The sequence below is a fragment of the Erythrolamprus reginae genome, chromosome 6 (assembly GCF_031021105.1).
Source record: "Erythrolamprus reginae isolate rEryReg1 chromosome 6, rEryReg1.hap1, whole genome shotgun sequence".
NCBI classification, from domain to species: Eukaryota; Metazoa; Chordata; class Lepidosauria; order Squamata; family Dipsadidae; genus Erythrolamprus; species Erythrolamprus reginae.
The window spans coordinates 78,323,372-78,347,697 of NC_091955.1; the positions used below are offsets into that span (position 1 = coordinate 78,323,372).

Consider the following 24,326-nt stretch of genomic DNA (forward strand, 5'->3'; position numbering starts at 1 on the left):
GCGATGAGATTACTAGTATCCCCCAGGCCTCTTCCTCCTCTTCTCCAGGGGCCCGCCCCTCGACCAAGGTCACCAGGGCCGAGAAGAGAAGGGACCTAGCCCTACAAAAAATCCATGACAAATCAGCAAAACGTTTGAAAGTGCAGGCCCAAGTAATCAGTAGTCAAGACCCACCAGAGGCCTCTAGTCTGCCTCCTTCTGGGGTCCCTGTGTTATCTCTGGATGAGCCAAACCTAGACAGACCCCAACCTAACCTATGGGGCATAGGTCCAGAGGAACCAGATATTATTGAAGATTCCCCCCAGCCAGGATCCTCCCAGGCCTTTAGGGATTCTTCTGCCATTTCTGCTGATATTTCCAGTTTACCTCCTGAGTTCCAATCTATTTTTGCTGTGTTGTCCAAAGCCATTGATGCCAAACTCTCCACCATCAATGAGCTTCCTTTACCTCTTCCTCCTTCTCGTTCCTCCCGCCCCTTGGGTTCTTCCCCAGCGGTCAGAGCTCCTATTCAGGATGATTCAGAATCCTCCCAGGATGAATATGAGGATGTAGAGGAGGATGAAGACCCTTTTCAGGGCTTATCAGAGGATGAGGAATCCCAAATAAAAGTCCCTCCTCCAATTACTATTTTTCCTTCTCAACTATTCAAATCTCTCCTCCTCAAAGCTAGAATTTCTATGGGATTAGCGGCCCAGGAGAAACAAGCCTCCACTTCCACTGATCCCCCGGAGGAGAATTTACCTTACTTCACAGAGGAACAGGAGGATAACGAGGTAATTCCTATGCCTAAATTGTTTAAAGATGCCTTACTCAAACAGTGGGATTTTCCAGCCTCTGGCCTTAATCCCTCCACCAAGGACAGAAAGTTGTATAAACTTTCCTCTTCCTATGAAGAGCTTCTATCCTTTCCCAAACCAGATGAACCTGTCAAGATTCTTCACTCGGCAGCGGCTGTGCCAGGCGAGGCGGAGGAAGTCCTCCGCCCAGAGGACAAGCGCATCGAGCAAATGCTCAAAAGAGGATTCACCGCTGATTCCTGGGCCATTAAAAGTTCGGCAGCGGCCTCCTTCTTCTCCAGAGCCATGCTGCTGTGGCTTCGCCAACTTCAACAGCACATTCCTCCCGATGACTTGAGAGGTCAACAAGACTTCAACAAGGTCTTTGCAGCTGCCCAGTACGTGGCTGATGCCACCTTGCAATCTACTAGATTTTCTGCTAAGTCTATTTCAGCCTCTACAACGGCAAGAAGACTCCTATGGATTCGCCCTTGGCAAGCGGGAGTTCGCCAAAAGTGGCAGTTATCCCAGGGCCCCTTAAAGCGCGACCTTCTCTTCGGTGATCTTCTGGATCCACTCCTCACGGAGACCACGGACAAGAAGAAGGTTTTGGGTCCAACCACCAAAAAGGTTACCAAAACGCAGTCCTTTCGTCGCCCAGGGCGCCAGCAAGATCAAGCGGCTTCCTATCAGAGATCTCCAGGTCAGTATTCCCCCCGCTTTCGTTCCCAAGGTAGGAACTCCAGGGGTAGAGGGTTTCGTTTCCAAAGGGGAGCTTCCTCTAACAGAGCTTCAAAAAAACCTAGATGGTAATCTTACCTCCATTCCCATAGGGGGTCGCCTAGCTCATTTCGCCTCTAATTGGCGTCTCACCTCCAAGGACCCTTGGGTCATTGACACTGTTCAAACAGGCCTTCTTTTAGAATTTATTTCTCCTCCCCCTAAACGTTTTATTTCCTGCCCTTCTCCCAGGTCATCCTCAGATTGTAACCGTATGGAGGAGGCCATTTCTCATCTTTTGTCCATCAGAGCCATTCAACCGGTCCCTTCTGGTCAGAAGGGCCTAGGTTTTTACTCCATCCTATTTATGGTTCCAAAGTCCTCCGGAGGTTGGAGAGCCATTTTGGATTTAAAGAAACTAAACCTATTCATCAAATATAGGAAGTTTAAGATGCACTCCTTGTCTTCTATTTTGGCCGCCATTCACTCGGGAGATTTCATGGTCTCCTTAGACCTCACTGAGGCCTACCTTCACATTCCTATAGCCAAATGCCACAGAAAATTTTTACGTTTTTCCTTTCAAGGCAGGCATTTCCAGTATAGGGCGATGCCATTTGGCCTTTCCTCGGCCCCTCGGGTCTTTACAAAGCTCTTGGGGTCCCTGGCGGCCTATATCCGGGCGTCTCCCATCCACATTTTATGTTATCTTGATGATATTTTAATTCATGGGAACTCCCTAGAGAGAGTGAAAACAGACCTTTCTGTCACCATGTCAGTCCTTCAGGACCATGGATTTTCCATCAACTTTGATAAAAGTCACCTCCAACCATCCACTTCCATTTCTCACCTGGGATCCATTATTGATTCAAAATCCTCCCAGGTTTTTCTCTCTCCCGAGAGAAAACTCAGTATAGTGGAGTTAATTTCTAACATTTTATCTAATCCTTCAGTATCCATAGTTACTCTATCTTCCCTTTTGGGGAAGATGGTGTCATGCATAGGCATCATTCCCTGGGCTCGCCTTCATGCTAGGGAACTCCAGTGGCTACTGTTGCCTTTTCAGAGATCGGGGCACAGCAACTCAAATCGACGCATTGTCATCCCACTGAGTGTTCGCAGATCCTTCAAGTGGTGGAAGTCTCCGGCCATGGACAGAGGATCCCCGTTCAGGTGTCCGGATCAATTTGTCATCACCACAGATGCCAGTCTATCGGGATGGGGCGCCCACGCCCAGGGGATGATAGCCCAGGGCACGTGGTCCCCGGAGGAAGCTTCCAGGCCAATCAATTGGCTAGAGTTAAGAGCCGTTTCCCTGGCTCTGAAGCATTTCTCTCCTCGCATTCCCAACCGGCACGTTCTCATTCTCACCGACAACATTGCCACAAAAAGCCATATCTGCAGACAGGGGGGCACGAGATCCAAGGCTCTCATGAGGGAGGCCCTCAAGTTGGGCCTTTGGGCGGAGAAACATCTCCAGTCGCTCCTAGCCGATCACATCTCGGGGAGTCTCAACGTCCAGGCGGATTGGCTATCCCGAGCAACGATAGACCCAGGAGAGTGGAACCTCCATCAAGACCTGTTCCATCAAATCACCCTCAGATTCGGCCTACCAGTCCTGGATCTCTTCGCGACCAATGCGAACGCCCAACTCCCTCGCTTCTATTCCAGATTTCCATCCCCGGGAGCGGAAGCAATCAATGCCCTCCGGAGTCCATGGCCTCCAGGCCTACTCTACGCATTTCCTCCAATTCCAATCCTCCCGGACGTGATCCACAAGGTCCTCACCGAGAGGGCCCGAGTAATCTTAATCGCCCCTCATTGGCCCCGCCGGCCCTGGTTCGCGGATCTCCAACAGCTGTCCGTCCAGGACCCTTGGCGACTCCCCGTTTCGGGGGATATGCTGCGGCAGGGGGCCTCTTTCCATCCAGACCCGGAGTGGTTCCACCTCACCGCCTGGCTGTTATCAGGAGAGATTTAGAACTGCGTGGTCATGACCCCGATTCAGTGGAGGTCATTCTAAAGGCCAGGAGGGGCTCGACCAATCGAATCTACGACCACACGTGGTCCAAGTTTCACCAGTGGTGTCTACAGGAAGGTCTCTCCCCTCTGTGCATCCCCATACACAGAATTATTTCCTTCCTTATGCAAGGCTTCCATAAAGGACTTTCCACCAGCACCCTCCGGCGTCATCTGGCAGCCATTTCATCTGTCCTAGGGGGTCCCCGCAGACAGCCTCTCCGATCCTTCCCTGAAGTTCAGGAATTCCTCAAGGGCATAGCCAACCTCAGACCTTCCAAGGTCCACAGGTATCCATCCTGGGATTTGCCACGGGTTCTCCATTCCCTCACGCAGGCACCATACGAACCCCTAAAATCGGCATCCCTCAGGTACCTATCCTTTAAGGTAGCCTTCCTGGTGGCTATTACCTCTGCCCGGCGCATTTCGGAGCTGGCTGCCCTCTCAATCAGGCAGGACCTTTGTCAATTCCATCAGGACAAGGTAGTCTTGCGACTGGACCCTACCTTCTTACCCAAGGTCAGTTCCATGTTCCACAGATCTCAGGATATTGTCCTACCTTCCTTCTGCCTCCAACGAGACCATCCCTTGGCAATTAGATGGCACACCCTGGATCTCACCAGAGCGCTGAGAATATATATCCAACGCACAGGACCCTTTCGGAGGTCAGAAGCACTTTTTGTAGCCTATCATCCCAGAGTCATGGGGGCCAAAGTGTCTTCAACAGTAATAGGCCGTTGGATCAGAGGGACTATATCTAAGGCCTATGAGTCGGCCTCCCTCTCAGTTCCAAGGAACATCACTGCGCATTCCACCAGGAGCGCAGCCACCTCGGCCGCTTGGGCGACTCAAGCCCCGTTGGAGGAGGTCTGCAAAGCAGCCACTTGGGCCTCGCCAAATTCCTTCATCAGGCACTACAAAATTGATTCTTACGCTTCAGCGGACGCTGCCTTCGGCAGAAGGGTACTCCAATCCGTTATCTCACACGATAGCAAGCTAATCCCACCCTAGGGACCATCTATTGGGTATGTCCCATGTGACTGCTGGACCCGCTCCTTCAGTACGGAGAATAGGCGTTGATTGCTTACCTGAACGCCTCTTCTCGTACGGTGATCGGGTACAGCAGTCACTTCCCGCCCTTGTATGTGTCTTCTTTACCTTTCTATATCTTTCTTCCTCTAACAATGAGAGTTGAACACTACAGAGCTTCACAACTGAGCCTAGTCTATGGATTCGCGAATTCTGGGGAAGGGGCGGATCCGGCAAGCTTTTTTAATACTAGGCTCAGTTCCACCGGATTGGACATGAGCAACCCCATGTGACTGCTGTACCCGCTCACCGTACGAGAAGAGGCGTTCAGGTAAGCAATCAACGCCTATTTTAAAAAGTATGCATGCGCAGAAGAAAAAACCAAGATGGTGTCACCTACGCCTACAGACATTTTTGCTGTTTGCTTTAAACTCCAGTGAAAAAGGCTACTTCATTATCGAACAATTCTTGCTATTAGGGAACTTTATATTTTGAGAAAGCCTGCTTCCTTGCCTTTCCTTTCTAATTCTCCTTACCAAAATAAAGAAAACAGCCATTTTATTATTGTTGTGGGAAAGGTTATAGCCATGCACTCTCAATAATAAACATCCCTTTAGGACAGAGTTGCATTCATAGACAAATATGCACACATGTAAGTAAAGTTCCTCATAGTTGGCCGTCTCCGGGTCCTGTCAACTAAACAATGTCGTCTGGCGGGTCCCAGGGGAAGAGCCTTCTCTGTGGCGGCCCCGACCCTCTGGAACCAGCTCCCCCCAGAGATTAGAATTGCCCCCACCCTCCTTGCCTTTCGTAAACTTCTTAAAACCCACCTCTGCCGTCAGGCATGGGGAAACTGAAATAACTTCCCCAGGCCTATATTGTTTATGTATGGTGTGTTGTGTGCATTTTTTTAAATTATGGGTTTTTAGTTTAAATTAGTAGATTTGTATTACATTGTTTTGTCACTATTGTTGTGAGCCGCCCCGAGTCTGCAGAGAGGGGCAGCATACAAATTTAATTAAATAATAATAATAATAATAGTAATAATGTGTTGAGAAATTAAATACAGAAAAAAAATGTATACTAGTGCATAGGGAACAGTCCAAAATAAAGCTAAAAAAATACTGTAGAATTTGGCATGCGGGTATAAGATAATGGAATTGCATGTGCTTGAAAACTACCCGGATTCCAGTTTTTACAAAATAGATTGAATTGATAGTATAGCAAAACAGCTACTATAAAGTCTGGAGGAAGAGAGTGTTCCCTTCTCCCCTGAACTGCTAGAACTTGACTCTAACCATAAATTGTTTTATAAATTGATAAAGTACTTCATAGAACATCTTGTGAACACATATTTTCAGTTATCATAAAATATGATGATCTTTGGCATTATTTTTTTTTAAGTTGTTGCGAGTATGAGTCCAAAGTATGCAGACTGAGAATGGAATAGAGAAAAATGTAATTACTGTATACAGTAGCATTGCCTGCCTCTGCTAAATGGGCCTTTAATGTCTATATTTAGACATCTTTCTAAATGTCTATGGAATTATTGGGAAGGGCCTAATTGGTGCAGCCATAGTGTTAGGAAAAAAAGGAAAAAAAACTGCTTGAATCATGATGATAACCTACATGAGTCCATACCATGAATGTGTAGAGGGACTGTTTGCACCTCACTGAATGTGCTACCATGAGTCCATTTTCTGCTTTGTGGCTTTAAGTTAATGTGCGGAAATATACGAAAATATTTTTGTGTGGTCAGGCTAGTAAATTATTAGAATACCAGATCAAAAATCATGATTTCACATTGGTAAAGGAATATTGTTGTAGTTCAGTAGTGGATTCTAAATCCCATCACTACCGGTTCGTGTCCGTGCTCGTATGCGCATGCGCTGCTTCTGTGCATGCGGGTGGGCGGAGCTTCCACCACCGCTACAGATTCGCCGAACCAGGCTGAACCAGGAGCAACCCACCACTGTTGTAGTTCCCTTTAGATTTCAGTTGAGTGAAGTGGTGTTGATCCTTATTGTTGTTGTGTACTGAAAAGAGCCCCATAAATGAAAGTGGCCTGTGCTCACATTATGAGCTTGGTTGATTATGAAGAGTAGGGAAAATATCTCCCTACCCTGAACCTCCTTTGTAGATCTGATGTTATACAACAATTGTTATATTCCTAAACATGTGAAGAGAAGGGCATGATGAAATTGAAGCTACAGTGATACCTCATCTTACAAACGCCTCATCATACAAACTTTTCAAGATACAAACCCGGGGTTTAAGATTTTTTTGCCTCTTCTTACAAACTATTTTCACCTTACAAACCCACCGCCGCCACTGGGATGCCCCGCCTCCGGACTTCCGTTGCCAGCGAAGCACCCGTTTTTGTGCTGCTGGGAATCCCCTGAGGTTCCCCTCTATGGGAAACCCCACCTCTGGACTTCCGTATTTTTGTGATGCTGCAGGGGAATCCCAGCAGGGGAATCCCAGCAGCGCAAAAACAGGCGCCTTGCTGGCAACGGAAGTCCGGAGGTGGGGTTTCCCATGGAGAGGAGCCTCAGGGGAATCCAAGCAGTGCAAAAACGGGCACCTCGGCTGGCAAAAGGGGTGAATTTTGGGCTTGCACGCAATAATCGCTTCTCCGTACTGAAGGAGCGGGTCCAGCAGTCACATGGGTTGCTCATGTCCAATCCGGTGGAACTGAGCCTAGTATTAAAAAAGCTTGCCGGATCCGCCCCTTCCCCAGAATTCGCTCAGTTCGCATATCCTGCGGTTGTATTGTGATAGCTCGTTCAACATTCTAACACCTTCCCTTCGATCTTTTCCTTCAAAAGTAGTAAGAATTGTTTTTTACCATTATTATTTACTTGCACTAATAGCGCCAGCCGTTTGTGGCTCGGCTTTTTTCCTTTGGAGAAGTTGCGGTTTCGTTTTCCCCCGGCGGTTTTGCCGTTTACGATCCCCGCTGCCGCTTGTGGATTCCTTTAATCCTTTGGCCTGGAGGTCTTGGTGCAAGTATTGAATTATTGATTTATTGATTCATTATTGTATATTATTAAAGGGCTTAAAATATACCTCCTGCGGAGTGAGACGCCTTGCTAGTCTCCTGGACTTAGTCGATCGCTTCCCCTTTAAGAATCCTATTACGGAGCGATTTTTCGGCGCGAAGGCCTTCGCGCCCTTTTTAAATTTAGGCCTCTCGTGTTGGCCTCCTGCCAGCCGCGTAGGCCTCAGTCCACCGCGTGGATCCCGGAGCGGGCCTTGGGACGCCCAGGCTAAATTCTCCACCGGCTAAGCCTCCAACCAGAGTGCCTTGGTTTACTTAATTAAAAGTTTAGGGAGGCTGGCCCCGCTGGATTTGGGGACACAAACTCTGGGTTTGCCCAGATTGACCTCAAGTCTCAGCAGCTTCGAGGCCTCGGAGCTGGATCCATTCCTCTTGGGAAGTCCTTGAAATTCTTCTCCATATTTATTCAGTTATTGGCTCAGCCTTGTCTTCTGTTAATTGTCAGACTATGGCTACTTTTCCCAAGAGAGGCACAACTAAAGGTCCCAGAGAGGCCAGGCCTACAGGCGATGAGATTACTAGTATCCCCCAGGCCTCTTCCTCCTCTTCTCCAGGGGCCCGCCCCTCGACCAAGGTCACCAGGGCCGAGAAGAGAAGGGACCTAGCCCTACAAAGAATCCATGACAAATCAGCAAAACGTTTGAAAGTACAGGCCCAAGTACTCAGTAGTCAAGACCCCCCAGAGGCTTCTAGTCTACCTCCTTCTGGGGTCCCTGTGTTATCTCTGGATGAGCCTAACCTAGACAGACCCCAACCTAACCTATGGGGCATAGGTCCAGAGGAACCAGATATTATTGAAGATTCCCCCCAGCCAGGATCTTCCCAGGCCTTTAGGGATTCTTCTGCCATTCCTGCTGATATTTCTAATTTACCTCCTGAGTTCCAATCTATTTTTTCTGTGTTGTCCAAGGCCATTGATGCCAAACTCTCTACCATCAATGAGCTTCCCTTACCTCCTCCTCCTCCTCGTCCCTCCCGCCCTTTGGGTTCTTCCCCAGCGGTTAGAGCTCCTATTCAGGATGATTCAGACTCCTCTCAGGACGAATATGAGGATATGGAGGATGATGAGGATCCCTTTCAAGGCCTCTCAGATGATGAGGAATCCCAAATAAAGGTTCCTTTTCCAATTACTATTTTTCCTTCTCAATTGTTCAAATCTCTCCTCCTCAAAGCTAGAATTTCTACGGGATTAGCGGCCCAGGAGAAACAAGCCTCCACTTCCACTGATCCCCCGGAGGAGAATTTACCTTACTTCACAGAGGAACAGGAGGATAATGAGGTAATTCCTATGCCTAAATTGTTTAAAGATGCTTTACTTAAACAGTGGGATTTCCCAGCCTCTGGGCTTAATCCCTCCACCAAGGACAGAAAGTTGTACAAACTTTCCTCTTCCTATGAAGAGCTTCTATCCTTCCCTAAACCGGATGAACATGTCAAGATCCTTCACTCGGCAGCGGCTGTGCCAGGCGAAGCGGAGGAAGTCCTCCGCCCAGAGGACAAGCGGATTGAACAAATGCTCAAAAGAGGATTCACCGCAGATTCCTGGGCCATTAAAAGTTCTGCAGCAGCTTCATTTTTCTCCAGAGCCATGCTTCTGTGGCTTCGCCAACTTCAACAGCATATTCCTCCCGATGACTTGAGAGGTCAACAAGACTTCAACAAGGTCTTTGCAGCTGCCCAGTACGTGGCTGATGCCACCTTGCAATCTACTAGATTTTCTGCTAAGTCTATTGCAGCTTCTACAACGGCAAGAAGACTCCTATGGATTCGCCCTTGGCAAGCGGGAGTACGCCAGAAGTGGCAACTATCCCAGGGACCCTTGAAGCGCGACCTTCTTTTCGGTGATCTTCTGGATCCACTCCTCACGGAAACCACGGACAAGAAGAAAGTTTTGGGTCCAACCACCAAAAAGGCTACCAAAACGCAGTCCTTTCGTCGCCCAGGGCGCCAACAAGATCAAGCGGCTTCCTATCAGAGATCTCCAGGTCAGTATTCCCCCCGCTTTCGTTCCCAAGGTAGGAACTCCAGGGGCAGAGGTTTTCGCTTCCAAAGGGGAGCGTCCTCTAACAGGGCTTCAAAAAAACCTAGATGGTAATCCTGCCTCAATTCCCATAGGGGGTCGCCTAGCCCATTTCGCCTCTAATTGGCGTCTCACCTCCAAGGACCCCTGGGTCATTGACACTGTTCAAACAGGCCTTCTTTTAGAGTTTACTTCTCCTCCCCCGAAACGTTTTATTTCCTGCCCTTCTCCCAGGTCCCCCTCAGATTGTAACCGTATGGAGGAGGCCATTTCTCATTTATTGTCCATCAGAGCCATTCAACCGGTTCCTTCCGGTCAGAGGGGCCTAGGTTTTTACTCCATCCTATTTATGGTTCCAAAGTCTTCCGGAGGTTGGAGAGCTATTTTGGATTTAAAGAGGCTGAACCTATTCATCAAATATAGGAAGTTTAAGATGCAATCCTTATCCTCTATTTTGGCCGCCATTCACACGGGAGATTTTATGGTCTCCTTAGACCTCACTGAGGCCTACCTCCACATTCCTATAGCCAAATGTCACAGAAAATTTTTACGTTTTTCCTTTCAAGGCAGGCATTTCCAGTATAGGGCGATGCCATTTGGCCTTTCCTCGGCCCCTCGGGTCTTTACAAAGCTCTTGGGGTCCCTGGCGTCCTATATCCGGGCGTCTCCCATCCACATTTTATGTTATCTTGATGATATTTTGATTCATGGGAACTCCCTAGAGAAAGTGAAATCAGACCTTTCTGTCACCATGTCAGTCCTTCAGGACCATGGATTTTCCATCAACTTTGATAAAAGTCATCTCCAACCTTCCACATCCATCTTACACCTGGGATCCATTATTAATTCAGAATCCTCCCAGGTTTTTCTCTCTCCCGAGAGAAAACTCAGTATAGGGGAGTTAATTTCTAACATTTTATCTAAATCTTCAGTATCCATAGTAACTCTGTCATCCCTTTTGGGGAAGATGGTGTCATGCATAGGCATCATTCCCTGGGCTCGCCTTCATGCTAGGGAACTTCAGTGGCTCCTATTACCCTTTCAGAGATCGGGGCACAGCAACTCAAATCGTCGCATTGTCATCCCACCAAGTGTTCGCAGATCCTTCAAGTGGTGGAAGTCTCCGGCCATGGACAAAGGATCCCCGTTCAGGTGCCCGGATCAATTTGTCATCACCACAGATGCCAGTCTATCGGGATGGGGCGCCCACGCCCAGGGGATGATAGCCCAGGGCACTTGGTCCCCGGAGGAGGCTTCCAGGCCAATCAATTGGCTAGAGTTAAGAGCAGTTTCCCTGGCTCTGAAGCATTTCTCTCCTCGCATTCCCAACCGGCACGTTCTCATTCTCACCGACAACATTGCCACAAAAAGCCATATCTGCAGACAGGGGGGCACGAGATCCAGGGCCCTCATGAGGGAGGCCCTCAAGTTAGGCCTTTGGGCGGAGAAACATCTTCGGTCGCTCCTAGCCGACCACATCTCGGGGAGCCTCAACGTCCAGGCGGATTGGCTATCTCGAGCAACGATAGACCCAGGGGAGTGGAACCTCCATCAAGACCTGTTCCATCAAATCAGCCTCAGATTCGGCCTACCAATTCTGGATCTCTTCGCGACCAATGCGAACGCCCAACTCCCTCGCTTCTTTTCCAGATTTCCATCCCCGGGAGCGGAAGCAATCAATGCCCTCCGGAGTCCATGGCCTCCAGGCCTACTCTACGCATTTCCTCCAATTCCAATTCTCCCGGACGTGATTCACAAGGTTCTCACCGAGAGGGCCCGGGTAATCTTAATCGCCCCTCATTGGCCCCGCCGGTCCTGGTTCGCGGATCTCCAACAGTTGTCCGTTCAGGACCCTTGGCGACTCCCCGTTTCGGGGGATATGCTGCGGCAGGGGGCCTCATTCCATCCAGACCCGGAGTGGTTCCACCTCACCGCCTGGCTGTTATCAGGAGAGACTTAGAACTGCGTGGTCATGACCCCGAGTCAGTGGAGGTCATTTTAAGGGCCAGAAGGGGTTCGACCAATCGAATCTACGACCACACGTGGTCCAAGTTTCACCAGTGGTGCCTACAGGAAGGCCTCTCTCCTCTGTGCATTCCCATACACAGAATCATTTCCTTCCTTATGCAAGGCTTCCATAAAGGACTTTCCACCAGCACCCTCCGGCGTCATCTGGCAGCCATTTCATCTGTCCTAGGGGGTCCCCGCAGACAGCCTCTCCGATCCTTCCCTGAAGTTCAGGAATTCCTCAAGGGCATAGCCAACCTCAGACCTTCCAAGGTCCACAGGTATCCATCCTGGGATTTGCCACGGGTTCTCCATTCCCTCACGCAGGCACCATACGAACCCCTAAAATCGGCGTCCCTCAGGTACCTATCCTTTAAGGTAGCATTCCTGGTGGCTATTACCTCTGCACGACGCATTTCGGAGTTGGCTGCCCTCTCAATCAGACAGGACCTTTGTCAATTTCATCAGGACAAGGTAGTCTTGCGACTGGACCCCACCTTCTTACCCAAGGTCAGTTCCATGTTCCACAGGACTCAGGATATTGTCCTACCATCCTTCTGCCTCCAACGAGACCATCCCTTGGCAATTAGATGGCACACCCTGGATCTTATTAGAGCGCTGAGAATCTATATCCAACGCACTGGACCCTTTCGGAGGTCAGAAGCACTGTTTATAGCCTATCACCCCAGAGTAATGGGTGCCAAAGTGTCTTCCACAGTAATAGGCCGTTGGATCAGAGGGACTATATCTAAGGCCTATGAATCGGCTTCCCTCTCAGTCCCAAGGAACATCACAGCGCATTCCACCAGGAGCGCAGCCACCTCGGCCGCTTGGGCGACTCAAGCCCCGTTGGAGGAGGTCTGCAAAGCAGCCACTTGGGCCTCGCCAAATTCCTTCATCAGGCACTACAAGATTGATGCTTACGCTTCAGCGGACGCTGCCTTCGGCAGAAGGGTACTCCAATCCGTTATCTCACACGATAGCAATCTAATCCCACCCTAGGGACCATCTATTGGGTATGTCCCATGTGACTGCTGGACCCGCTCCTTCAGTACGGAGAATAGGCGTTGATTGCTTACCTGAACGCCTCTTCTCGTACGGTGAGCGGGTACAGCAGTCACTTCCCGCCCTTGTATGTGTCTTCTTTACCTTTCTATAACCTTTTTTTCCTCTAACAATAAGAGTTGAACACTACAGAGCTTCACAGCTGAGCCTAGTCTATGGATTCGCGAATTCTGGGGAAGGGGCGGATCCGGCAAGCTTTTTTAATACTAGGCTCAGTTCCACCGGATTGGACATGAGCAACCCATGTGACTGCTGTACCCGCTCACCGTACGAGAAGAGGTGTTCAGGTAAGCAATCAACGCCTATTTTCCATTGATTCCTATGGAAAACATTGTTTTGTCTTACAAACTTTTCACCTTAAGAACCTCGTCCCGGAACCAATTAAGTTTGTAAGACAAGGTATCTCTGTATTTCGTAACAGCTAATGGGAAAATGGAACTGAAAAATCTCTCAAATGGAAGATCTGATATTGAAGGCTCCTTGAATAGAGAGTGATTAATGCTGGTTCTGTTATTTTTTCCATTGTTTTGTTACTGATCATTGGGTGGAACCAATGTAAAGTATGGTGGTTTACGGCTTTTATTAAATTCTTTCTGTGCTTCTTTTCCTTTCTTACAGCCCTTCACAGAACTCCTTGATGACTTTTCCCAGGATGTTTTGGGACAGCTCTTGAACGATCCTTTCCTGTCTGAGAAAAATGAGATGATGGAAGTGGAGTTATCGCCAGTTTCTCCAGCTCCACTCATCCAGGCAGAGCATAGCTACTCCCTTTGTGGGGACTCCCGGCCCCAATCGCCATTGACCCATATTTCAGCTGACGACAATTTCAATGAAGGTAAAAGGATGTGCTGAATATTGCTAACCAACTTCTGGAAATAAGACTCCCACAGTTTGTTTGTTTGTTTGTTTATTTATTTATTTGATTGATTGATTGATTGATTGATTGATTGATTTTTGTGCCGCCCTTCTCCTTAGACTCAGGGCGGCTTATAACATGTTAGCAATAGCACTTTTTAACAGAGCCAGCCTATTGCCCCCACAATCCGGGTCCTCATTTTACCCACCTCGGAAGGATGGAAGGCTGAGTGAACCTTGAGCCGGTGGTGAGATTTGAACCGCTGACCTTCAGATCTACAAGTCAGCTTCAGTGGCCTGCAGTACAGCACTCTACTTGCTGCGCCACCCCAGCTCATGGTTGCCTTGAGGTGTAACCTGTCTAGAATCTTGAAGTAGGCAATGGGAGTGTGAATTACTTAGAATTTCAGACATTTCCAAATGGTGCTGTTGTCAGGAAAAAACAATAACAACAACAACAACAAAATAGAATGGTTACTATTCTGCTGGCTAACAATATTCTGAGCAACTGGCAGCCTCTTTGGAGACCTAAAATGGGGACAGCAGGTTTGAGTATTTTGAAAAACTGAAGCTGTATTCAATGTATATAATTGTAAGTTGGCGGGCCCCAGGGGAAGAGCCTTCTCTGTGGCGGCCCCGACTCTCTGGAACCAGCTCCCCCCAGAGATTAGAACTGCCCCTACCCTCCTTGCCTTTCGTAAACTCCTCAAAACCCACCTTTGTCGTCAGGCATGGGGGAATTGAGATATACCGTATTTTTCGCTCCATAAGACGCAGTTTTTTTCCTCCCAAAGTAGGATGAAAAATCAGCGGCGTCTTATGGAGCGAAGATGCAGGCAGGGAGGGGGGGGAGGCGCTGGAGCAGAGGGGGGGCGGCGATATACTCACCAAAAGTGTCCCGCCTCTGTCGCCGCCTCTCCTCTTCCCAACCCCAAAGAGAGCCGCGCCTTTCGGCCTCCAGAAGTGCTGGGCCGGGGGACGCCTCCACCGCGCAGGTTTAGGAGGCGGAGCGGCACCGGAGGAGCGTTGGCGGCTCCGAGCCTTTGGGAAGGCTACGGGAATCGCTTCAGGAGGCGGGGAGGTCTCGAAGACCCAAAACCCAGCCAGTCGCTCGCAGCCGGTCGGAGCTGCCCGTCTGACACCTCCGTCCGACCCGTCCGATGCTGGCGCCTCCCTCCCTCCCTGCCTGCCTGCCGGCCCCTGCGTGCCCCAACACCCCCCCGAACTCCCGCGGAAGGCAGTCCCCGTTCCCCCCCCGCTTGCCAGCTCTCGCTTTGGTGTTTCTCCGGTGGAAGCAAGGCGGTTGAGTTGCTCCGAGGTTCTGCTTCCAAGCAACCGTTTGCCGCCTCCCCGCAAGCCCCCTGCCCAAAGCTGCAAGCGCGAGATCCTGGGGCGAGGGGGAGGCGGCAGTCCTGCGCTTTGCACTGGGGAGGTGCAGCGGGGAACCGGGAAGGAAGCCACCCCTCTGTGCTGGGAGGGAAGAAGGAACAATGTTCACTATCTCCCAGGACCACCAAGCCCCCTTCCAACAGCACATGCGAGGCTCCTGGCCTGCCAGCTCTCAGCTTCTCATTTCTGCTTTCTCTCTTTCTCTCTTGCTCTTTCATTCTTTTTTCTTTCTTTCTCTTTCTTTCTTTCTCTTTCTTTCTCTCCTTCCTTCCCTTCTTCCATTTCTTTCATTCCCCCTCTCTATTTTTATTTCTCTTTCATTCTTTCTCTCTTTTTCTTTCTTTCTTGCTCTTTTTCTTTCTCTCTTTTACCTTCCCTTCCTCTATTTCTTCTTTTCTTTCTCCTTCCTACCTTCTTCCCTCCCTCCCTTCCTTCAGTCCTTCCTCTCTTACTCTCCCCTTTCATAGATTTCCTTGCTTTCTTCCTCTGTTATGTCCCTTCCCCCTTTCTTTCTTTCTTTCTTTCTTTCTTTCTTTCTTTCTATTTTTTTTCTATTTTCCTCCTCTAAAATCTAGGTGCGTCTTATCAGCAGGTGCGTCTTATAGAGCGAAAAATACGGTATCCCCCGGGCCTATATAATTTATGTATGGTATTTTTGTAGGTATGTCTGCTTAAAAATTGGGTTTTTAAACTATTTTTTAAATTTTAAATTGTATATTATTAGATTTGTTATGAATTGTTTTATTGTGTTGTGAGCCGCCCCGAGTCCACAGAAAGGGGCGGCATACAAATCTAATGAATGAATGAATGAATGAATGAATGAATGAATGAATGAATGAATAAATGTAAACTCAAACATTGCAAATTGCCATTAGGTGATCATATCTGCAGAAAATGGGACCCCTGTTTGTTTATTTTAGAAACCTGCTTGATTCAGAAATGATTCTCCACAGCAAAGAGAGGTGGAAGATTTCTTTTATCTGACCATTGTTCTAGTTGTGGCCATATATGCTGCTAAAAATCACTTTGATATGCATTTATTTAATCGGACCTTGCTTAACGCGCTGGCAGCAAATTAATATCACACATTTGTAAAAGTACCTGTTATTATCCTTGCCATTTGTTAAAATGGTAAGGAATAACGGGTACTTTTACAAATAGCTGTGATAATTCATGACATGTTTTCTTTCTTGAATGAGTAAAAATACGCAAGTGGTTTTTTTTAAAAAAATATAGAAATTCATAATCTCAGTAAATGTAAAAGGTCTTAAGTGAGGACCTAAATTAGAAATGGGAATTAAATCATATATTTTTATGGAAGAAAATCTACCAGTTGAACATTGAAATGTTCAAATTCCAGACAATCAATCCTCGTTTCATCTACATCTCTTTATTGCTCTCAGAAAGTTGTTTTCATAAGGAGAGGACAGTACAGTCATACCTCGTCTTACAAACGCCTCATCATACAAACTTTTCGAGATACAAACCCAGGGTTTAAGATTTTTTTGCCTCTTTTTACAAACTATTTTCACCTTACAAACCCACCGCTGCCACTGGGATGCCCCGCCTCCAAACTTCCGTTGCCAGTGAAGCACCCGTTTTGCACTGCTGGGATTCCCCTGAGGCTCCCCGCCATGGGAAACCCCACCTCCGGACTTCCGTGTTTTTGTGATGCTGCAGGGGAATCCCAGCAGCGCAAAAACAGGCGCTTTGCTGGCAACGGAAGTCCGTAGGTGGGGTTTCCCAGCGAGGGGAGCGTCAGTGAAATTGCAGCATCGCAAAAACACGGAGGACTGGAGGTGGGGTTTCAAGGACTTTGGTGTTTTTGCGATGCTGCAATTTCACTGATACTCCCTTTGCTGGGAAACCCCACCTACGGACTTCCGTTGCCAGCGAAGTGCTTGTTTTTGTGATGCTGGGATTCCCCTGCTGGGATTCCCTTGCAGCATCGCAAAAACACAGAAGTCCAGAGATGGGGAGCTGCAGGAAAATCCCAGCAGTGCAAAAAAGGGCGCTTCGGCTGGCAAAAGGGATGAATTTCGGGCTTGCACGCATTAATCACTTTTCCATTGATTCCTATGGGAAACATTGTTTCGTCTTACAAACTTTTCACCTTAAGAACCTCGTCCCGGAACCAATTAAGTTTGTAAGACAAGGTATCACTGTACATATTCACAAAATGGCTGCCATCTTGAGGATGGTGGATCATAACCCACCCATTAATGAAAACAAGCTGGAGAGGTTGCTCCCTGCTGCTCTCATTACCTTAGGTAACCTCTAACATTTTGGGCATTTGGACATACTTTGAATGAAGTATAGAGCTATCCTTTTTATTTCTTGAAGAATGTTACTGAGCTTATACAGAACTCCAAAGCCTTCTTGTTGTGCAAGACTGCGTTGCTTTCTAGCATGACAGCTTCCGTTTAGTTTTTTTCCCCAAAAAATGAAAATTCCAAAAGAAATTGCAATCAAGTGGATCTGGGAATTCACCAGGATGCTGTGTCTGTGTGTTTCTCTCATTATCGATCAGTTATAATTAATTTTTTTTCTATTGAAAATAGACAATTATAGCCAAGATCTTAGGGACTTTGGGACAATTATAGCCGAGACTTAGAGTTACTCATACTTCTGGTGAATTATTAACGATCTTTTTACTGTTCTAAGCACTGATGCCTGCTTATCAGGCCTGCTGAGATAGAATTGGATAGGAGCTGGAATAAAACAATACCCCCCCCCCCCTTTCTGTCTTCATATCGTTTCATTTTCTCCCACATATTGAGGTTTTCCATAGTTGTTGGAAAGAAATCTTAATTCATGTTGCAGTGGAGTCTTAATTGTTTTGTCAGGGTTCCGATCAATGCCCTAATAAAATTAGGAGTCTCAAGCCATTTAGCAAGAAAAATCCAGTTATTTTATTAAGAGCGCCATATTGGCACAACCTAAGTCAGTGATGGTGAACCTATGGCACAGGTGCCACAGGTAGCACGCAGAGCCATATTTGCTGCCATGCGAACCATTGCCCTAAGTCAGTTCCAACATGCATGTGTGTGCTGGCTAGCTGATTTTTGGCTTGCACAGAGGCTCTGGCAGGGTGTTTTTGGCTTCCACCAGGATGATGGTGGAAGGCCTTTTTACCCTCTCCTGACTCCAGGGAAGACTTTGGAGCCTGGGAAAGGCGAAACCTGAGCCTAGTGAGCCCACCAGAAGTTGGGAAACAAGCCATTTCTGGCTTCCAGAGGGCCTCTGGGGAGCAGGGAAAGCTGTTTTCACCCTCCCCAGGCATTGAATTATGGGTGTGGGCACTTGTGCATGCGCGATAGCACCCACCCATACTCCTTTGGCACCCATGGGAAAAAAGGATTGCCAACACTGACCTAGATGAAGGCTCTGGCTTCACCAAATTCACACCTTGCCTTTGACCCTGTTTCCCCCTCCCAATCGCATTATTTATTTATTTTATTTATTTATTCATTTGTCCAATACACAAATACATAGGAAGAAAAATAGACATGTAGTAATATATATAAGGGTAAAGTGAACTTAGAGGAGAGTATATATGAAAGAAAGAAAATATATATGATAAGTGAGAGAAAAGAAAGACAAATGGACAGGGGACGAAAGGCACACCAGTGCACTTATATACACCCCTTACTGGCCTCTTAGGAACCTGGAGAGGTCAATTGTGGAGAGTCTAAGGGAGAAATGTTGGGGATTAGGGGTTGACACAATTGAGTCCGGCAATGAGTTCCACGCTTCGATAACTCAATTGTTGAAATCATATTTTTTACAGTCAAGTTTGGAGCGGTTCGTATTAAGTTTGAATCTGTTGCGTGCTCTTGTGTTGTTGCGGTTGAAGCTGAAGTAGTCATTGACCGGTAGGACGTTGCAGCATATGATCTTGTGGGCAATACTCAAATCGTGTTTTAGGCGCCGTAGTTCTAGGCTTCCTAGGCCTAGGATTGTTAGTCTATTTTCGTAGGATATTCTGTTTCGAGTGGAGGAGTGAAGGGTTCTTCTGGTGAAATATCTTTGGACATTTTCAAGGGTGTTGATGTCTGAGATGTGGTGTGGGTTCCAGACAGATGAGCAGTAGTCTAGGATGGGTCTGGCAAAAGTTTTGTAGGCTCTTGTGAGTAGTGTGAGATTGCCTGAGCAGAAGCTGGGTAGGCTCAGGTTAACAACTCTAGAAGCTTTTTTGGCGATATTGTTGCAGTGGGCATTCCCCAATGAAACAATTTTTCGGGTCGTAGAAGCTCCTCCAGCCCTTGCTTGGAGATGGCTTTGACTTTGGCCGTCTAGGGGCAGATTCCTTGGTGCAGCTGCGAGGCGGGATTCCCATCCCCTTGCCTATGGCAACTCCGGAGCAGTTCAGGAAAGCTTTGCGAGTTGACACGTTTTTTGATAGCAAGTTTCTCAACACATAAATAAGCCAAGTCAAGCTTTAAGCCGGACTGAGATTTTGTCAGCAGAAAGTTGCCAACATCACTGTCACAGGATACTTGTTTTGCTTTTGCTTGCAAGTAGACACCACTTCCTGAACTTTCCAAAGCAGAAATAGATTAATACAATTGCAGACCGGACGCCTGATCTTGAGTCACATCTATAGTCCTGACATTAAGATGGAGGACAGTCCTTTTTACTTCCAAAAGCTACCCTTGAGATTGATTTATTTTCCAGTACTCTTGGCAGGAGTAGTTACTACTCCTGCCAAGGACCGAAAAGTAACATATCAGATAGGGAACCAACGTTCAATTTATTTAAACAATTAAGCAAAATAATAAACATATGTTTATCCTTATGAACCTTCTTTCAATTTGCCCTCTTTTCAGGGTTGTTTATTATCCCCCCCCCCCCAAGAAAGTTTGGCCTCTGAAGTCATATCCTACTTGTGGCAAAAATCAGATCTTGTTAACTATATATGTGACATTCACTGGGAGTACGGTCAGGGGTGGGCTGCTGCCCAGACGAGGGGGGGGAACACACAGTGGGGTAGCGAAAATGGAGCTCTACCCTAGAGCACCCAATTTGCACTGAAAGACGTTGAAATAAAATGCAAGGCATCCTGCATAAGCCATGCTCTCAGCATGGTAAAAATTTTTTTTGCACTTTTTTTTAAAAAAAAATTTTTATTAAATTTTTGTTACAACAAACAAACAAAAAAAATCTTAAAGAAAGAGTGCCCAACACCAATAAACCCCTCCACCATTTAGGGGGTTAACTTATTTACAATAAATTTCAATTTCTTCCTTGGCTCCGGTTTACATTTCTTTACATACAAAAAGTGATTGTAGTTTATTTTTCACATTGTCGTCATATATTCTACTTAAGATATAATCTTTCACCTTATTCCATCGTGCCCTGCTCTCAGTATGGTAGTAAAAAATTTGGTAGCCCCTCACTGAGTACTGTTACATACATATGAATATGTACACATACAGACCACACATATTTATACAGCCAGTCCACCTTTTAATTTATTTATTTGTTTGTTTATTTATTTTTATTTATTTGGCTTTTTTTTAATGCAGCCCTTCTCCTTAGACTCAGGGTGGCTTACAACATGTTAGCAATAGCACTTTTAAACAGAGCCAGCATATTGCCCCGACAATCCGGGTCCTCATTTAGAGATCCTTCAAAGTTACAAGGGCACTGAAAAATAATAACTTACAACCATTTTAATAACTTAAAACCATTTTTCCACACTTATGACCGTTGCATCATCCCCATGGTCATATGATCCAAATTCAAGCACTTGACATCTGACTCATATTTATGATGTTTACAGGGTCCCAGGATCGTGTGATCCCCTTTGCGACCTTCTGACAAGCAAAGTCAATGAGGAAGTCGGAATCCTTTAACAACCATGTCACTAACTTAACAATTGCAATGCCTTGCTTAACAAATATGAGAAGAAAGGCCATAAAATGGCGCAAAACACACTTAATAATTATCCTGCTATCCCAAAGGTGCTTTTTTCAAGAGGCAACTGGGACTTTCTGGGGTGTTTTTGGAGGCGTTTTGCTTTTTATCCAAGCTTCTTCAGCGGTGACTGGATAATGGAAGGATTATTTATTATTATTATTATTATTATTATTATTATTATTATTATTATTATTATTATTATTATGTATTAGATTTTTATGCCGCCCCTCTCCGTAGACTCGGGGCGGCTATTTATATTACTTGCACACAGCTCTGCAAGGAGTATACATTTTATGCGGGGCAGATTGTCAATACCGCAGCTTCTGTTCTTTTGTGCATGCATGTGTGCGTCCCAGCGTCTTTTTGCTTCTGTGCATGCGCAGGAGGCAAAATATGCAAGATTTTGGCAAACGTTTTGCTTCCGCACATGCGCAGGAATCACTGAAATCTCACACACGCCCCTTCGTGAGATTTTGCTTTCTGTGCATGCGCAGAAGCAAAACCACGCTGGGGCGCATGTGCGTGCGTGCATGCAAGAGAACGAAAGCTGCGCACTCAGCAGATGTGCACTAGCAGTGCACTCTCCTCTACCATTCCAATAATAATAATAATAATAATAATAATAATAATAATAATAATAATTTATCAGATCTGTATACCGCCCCTCTCCGAAGACCCGCTACTGATTTTATGTATTTATAAATTTATATTTATTTTATAAATTTATACTCTGCAAGGAGTATAAATCTTTCCATTTCCCACCATGTAGTCAGAGCTGAAGAAGCTTCTTGGACGAAAAGCAAAGTGTCTTCAAAACAAAAACCAGAAAGTCCAGTTGCCTCTTGAAAAAGCCCCTTTGGGACAACCGTGTTCTCCGTAAACTGTCCGGCTAACAGAAATTTTGGATTCAATTGTGATCATAAGTCAAGGACCATCTGTATATCACACTTAAGAAACTTATTTCCCTGGATAGATCTTTGAGATGATAACCAGAATCAGTCACATTCTCTCTATCGTTTTGCTTTCTTTACTTCTTTACCTAGCAAGAAAAGTTCTAGCTTAAAATAAAGGTTTCCTTATAATGAATTTGAGTGACAAACTTAAACTAAAAGTTAAAAGTGAATGAGCGTGATGCCAACTTACCCTTATTCCCAACATCTCTGTAACTAGAATCCGAAGCTTTTCTAAAGTAAAGTATGTCATCCAGCTGTATTTCATTCTGGTTAGCATTAACTGGAATTTGGAACCAAGGAATTAGTCAGAAAGGAAATTACTGACTATTGCATCATTCTGCGGTGATGTGTTTAAGAAAAAAATATATTTTTGTCCGACCCTGAAATCTATATCATGGATATATTACATCAGCATTACTAGAATTCATTTAAGGTTATACCGTTTCATGTTAGTCTGGAAACTTTACTTTGCTAGGGTTTATTTGACTATTTGAAGGGAACCCCATTTTTTTCATATGAATTGTTTTTGTTGCAAAAAGCACTCCAAAGATTTTATTAAATTGGAAATAAGATTTGTCTTACCTTGCATGGGGTTTTTCTCCGTACTGAAGGAGTGGGTCCAGCAGTCACATGGGTTGCTCCTGTCCAATCCGTTGGAACTGAGCCTAGTATTAAAAAAGACTGCTGGATCCGCCCCTTCCCCAGAATTCGCTCAGTTCGCATATCCTGCGGTTGTATTGTGATAGCTCGTTCAACATTCTAACACCTTCCCTTCGATCTTTTCCTTCAAAAAGTAGTAAGATTTATTGTCTTTATTGATTTACTTGCACTAATTGCGCCAGCCGTTTAAAAGAAAAAAAGAAAAAAAGCGGCTAGGCTTTTTTCCTTGGGAGAAGTTGCGGTTTCGTTTTCCCCCGGCGGTTTTGCCGGTTACGATTCCTGCGGCCGCTTGTGGATTCTTCTAATCCTTTGGCCTGGAGGTCCTGGTGCAAGTATTTACCTATTGAATTATTGATTATTATTGTATACAAATATTTAAGGGCTTAAGAAATACCTCCTGCGGAGTGAGACGCCCTCTAGTCTCCTGGACTTAGTCGATCGCTTCCCCTTTAAGAAATTTTACGCAGCGATCTTTTTCGGCGCGAAGGCCTTCGCGCCCTTTTTAAATCTAGGCCTCTCGTGTTGGCCCCCTGCCAGCCGTGTAGGCCTCAGTCCACCGCGTGGATCCCGGAGCGGGCCTTGGGGGTCCCAGGCTAAATTCTCCACCGGCTAAGCCTCCAACCAGAGTGCCTTGGTTTACTTAATTATAAAGTTTAGGGAGGCTGGCCCCGCTGGGTTTGGGGGCACGAACTCTGGGTTTGCCCAGATTGTCCTCAAGTTTCAGCAGCTTCGAGGCCTCGAAGCAGGATCCATTCCTCTTGGGAAGTCCTTGAAATTCTTCTCCTTATTATTCAGTTATTGGCTCAGCCTTGTCTTCTGTTAATTGTCAGACTATGGCTTCTTTTCCCAAGAGAGGCACTACCAAAGGTCCCAAAGAGGTTAGGCCTACTGGTAATTCTACTGAAGTTCCCCAGGCCTCTTCCTCCTCTTCCTCAGGCACCCATTCCTTAGCCAAGCCCTCCAGGGCTGAGAAGAGAAGGGACCCAGCCCTACAAAAAAATACATGATAAACCAGCCAAACTTTTAAGGTGCAGGCCCAAGTGCATATCAATCCAACCCCCCCGGAGGCCTCTAACCTGCCTCTTTCTGGGGTTCCTGTGCTATCCCTGGATGAGCCAAACCTAAATCCACCCCAACCTAACCTATGGGGTTTAGGTCCAGAGGAGCCAGATTTTACCGAGGATTCCTCCCAGCCAGAACCTGCTCAGGCCCTCAGGGATCCTCCGGCCTTTCCGGCTGATATTTCTTCCTTGCCACCGGAGTTTCAGTCTATCTTGACTATTCTGACTAACACCATTGACGCTAAACTCTCATCTTTCAATGTGCCTTCTCTGTCTCATCCCTCTCCACGCTCCTCCCGTCCCGTGAGTTCTTCTCCTTCCTACAGAGCCCCAGCCATGGAGGTCTCTGACTCCTCTCAGGAAGAGGATGAGGACGTGGATGCAGAAGAGGATGATGACCCATTTCAGCGTCTGTCGGAAGATGAGGAATCTCAGATTAAGATTCCAGCCCCAGCTGCTATCTTTCCTTCGCAGCCTTTCAAATCTCTCCTGCTTAAAGCTAGAGTTCCACGGGGCTAGCCGGGCAAGAAAAACAGGCTACTTCTTCCTCAGATCCTCCGGAGGATAATCTTCCTTATTTCATGAAAGAACAGGAAGACAATGAGGTAATTCCTATGCCCAAGTTGTTAAGGATGCCTTGCTTAAACAGTGGGACCACCCAACTGCTGGCTTTACTCCCACTCCCAAGGTCAAGAAGCTCTACAAGATCTCCTCCGTCTATGAGGAACTCCTAACATGTCCCAAGCCAGATGAACCAGTGAAGACTCTCCACTCGACTGCCGCCATGCCTGG

The 24,326-nt window shown here is 46.7% G+C and overlaps 1 protein-coding gene across 1 annotated transcript in view; it reads left to right on the plus strand.

Moving 5' to 3' along the window:
• Positions 1-24,326, plus strand: part of CREB3L2 (cAMP responsive element binding protein 3 like 2) — a 103,541-nt gene that overhangs the window by 46,531 nt on the left and 32,684 nt on the right. Inside the window, exon 2 of the mRNA XM_070756353.1 lies at positions 13,313-13,529. Coding sequence (XP_070612454.1) covers positions 13,313-13,529 — 217 coding nt within the window. The remainder of the gene's footprint in view (positions 1-13,312; positions 13,530-24,326) is intronic.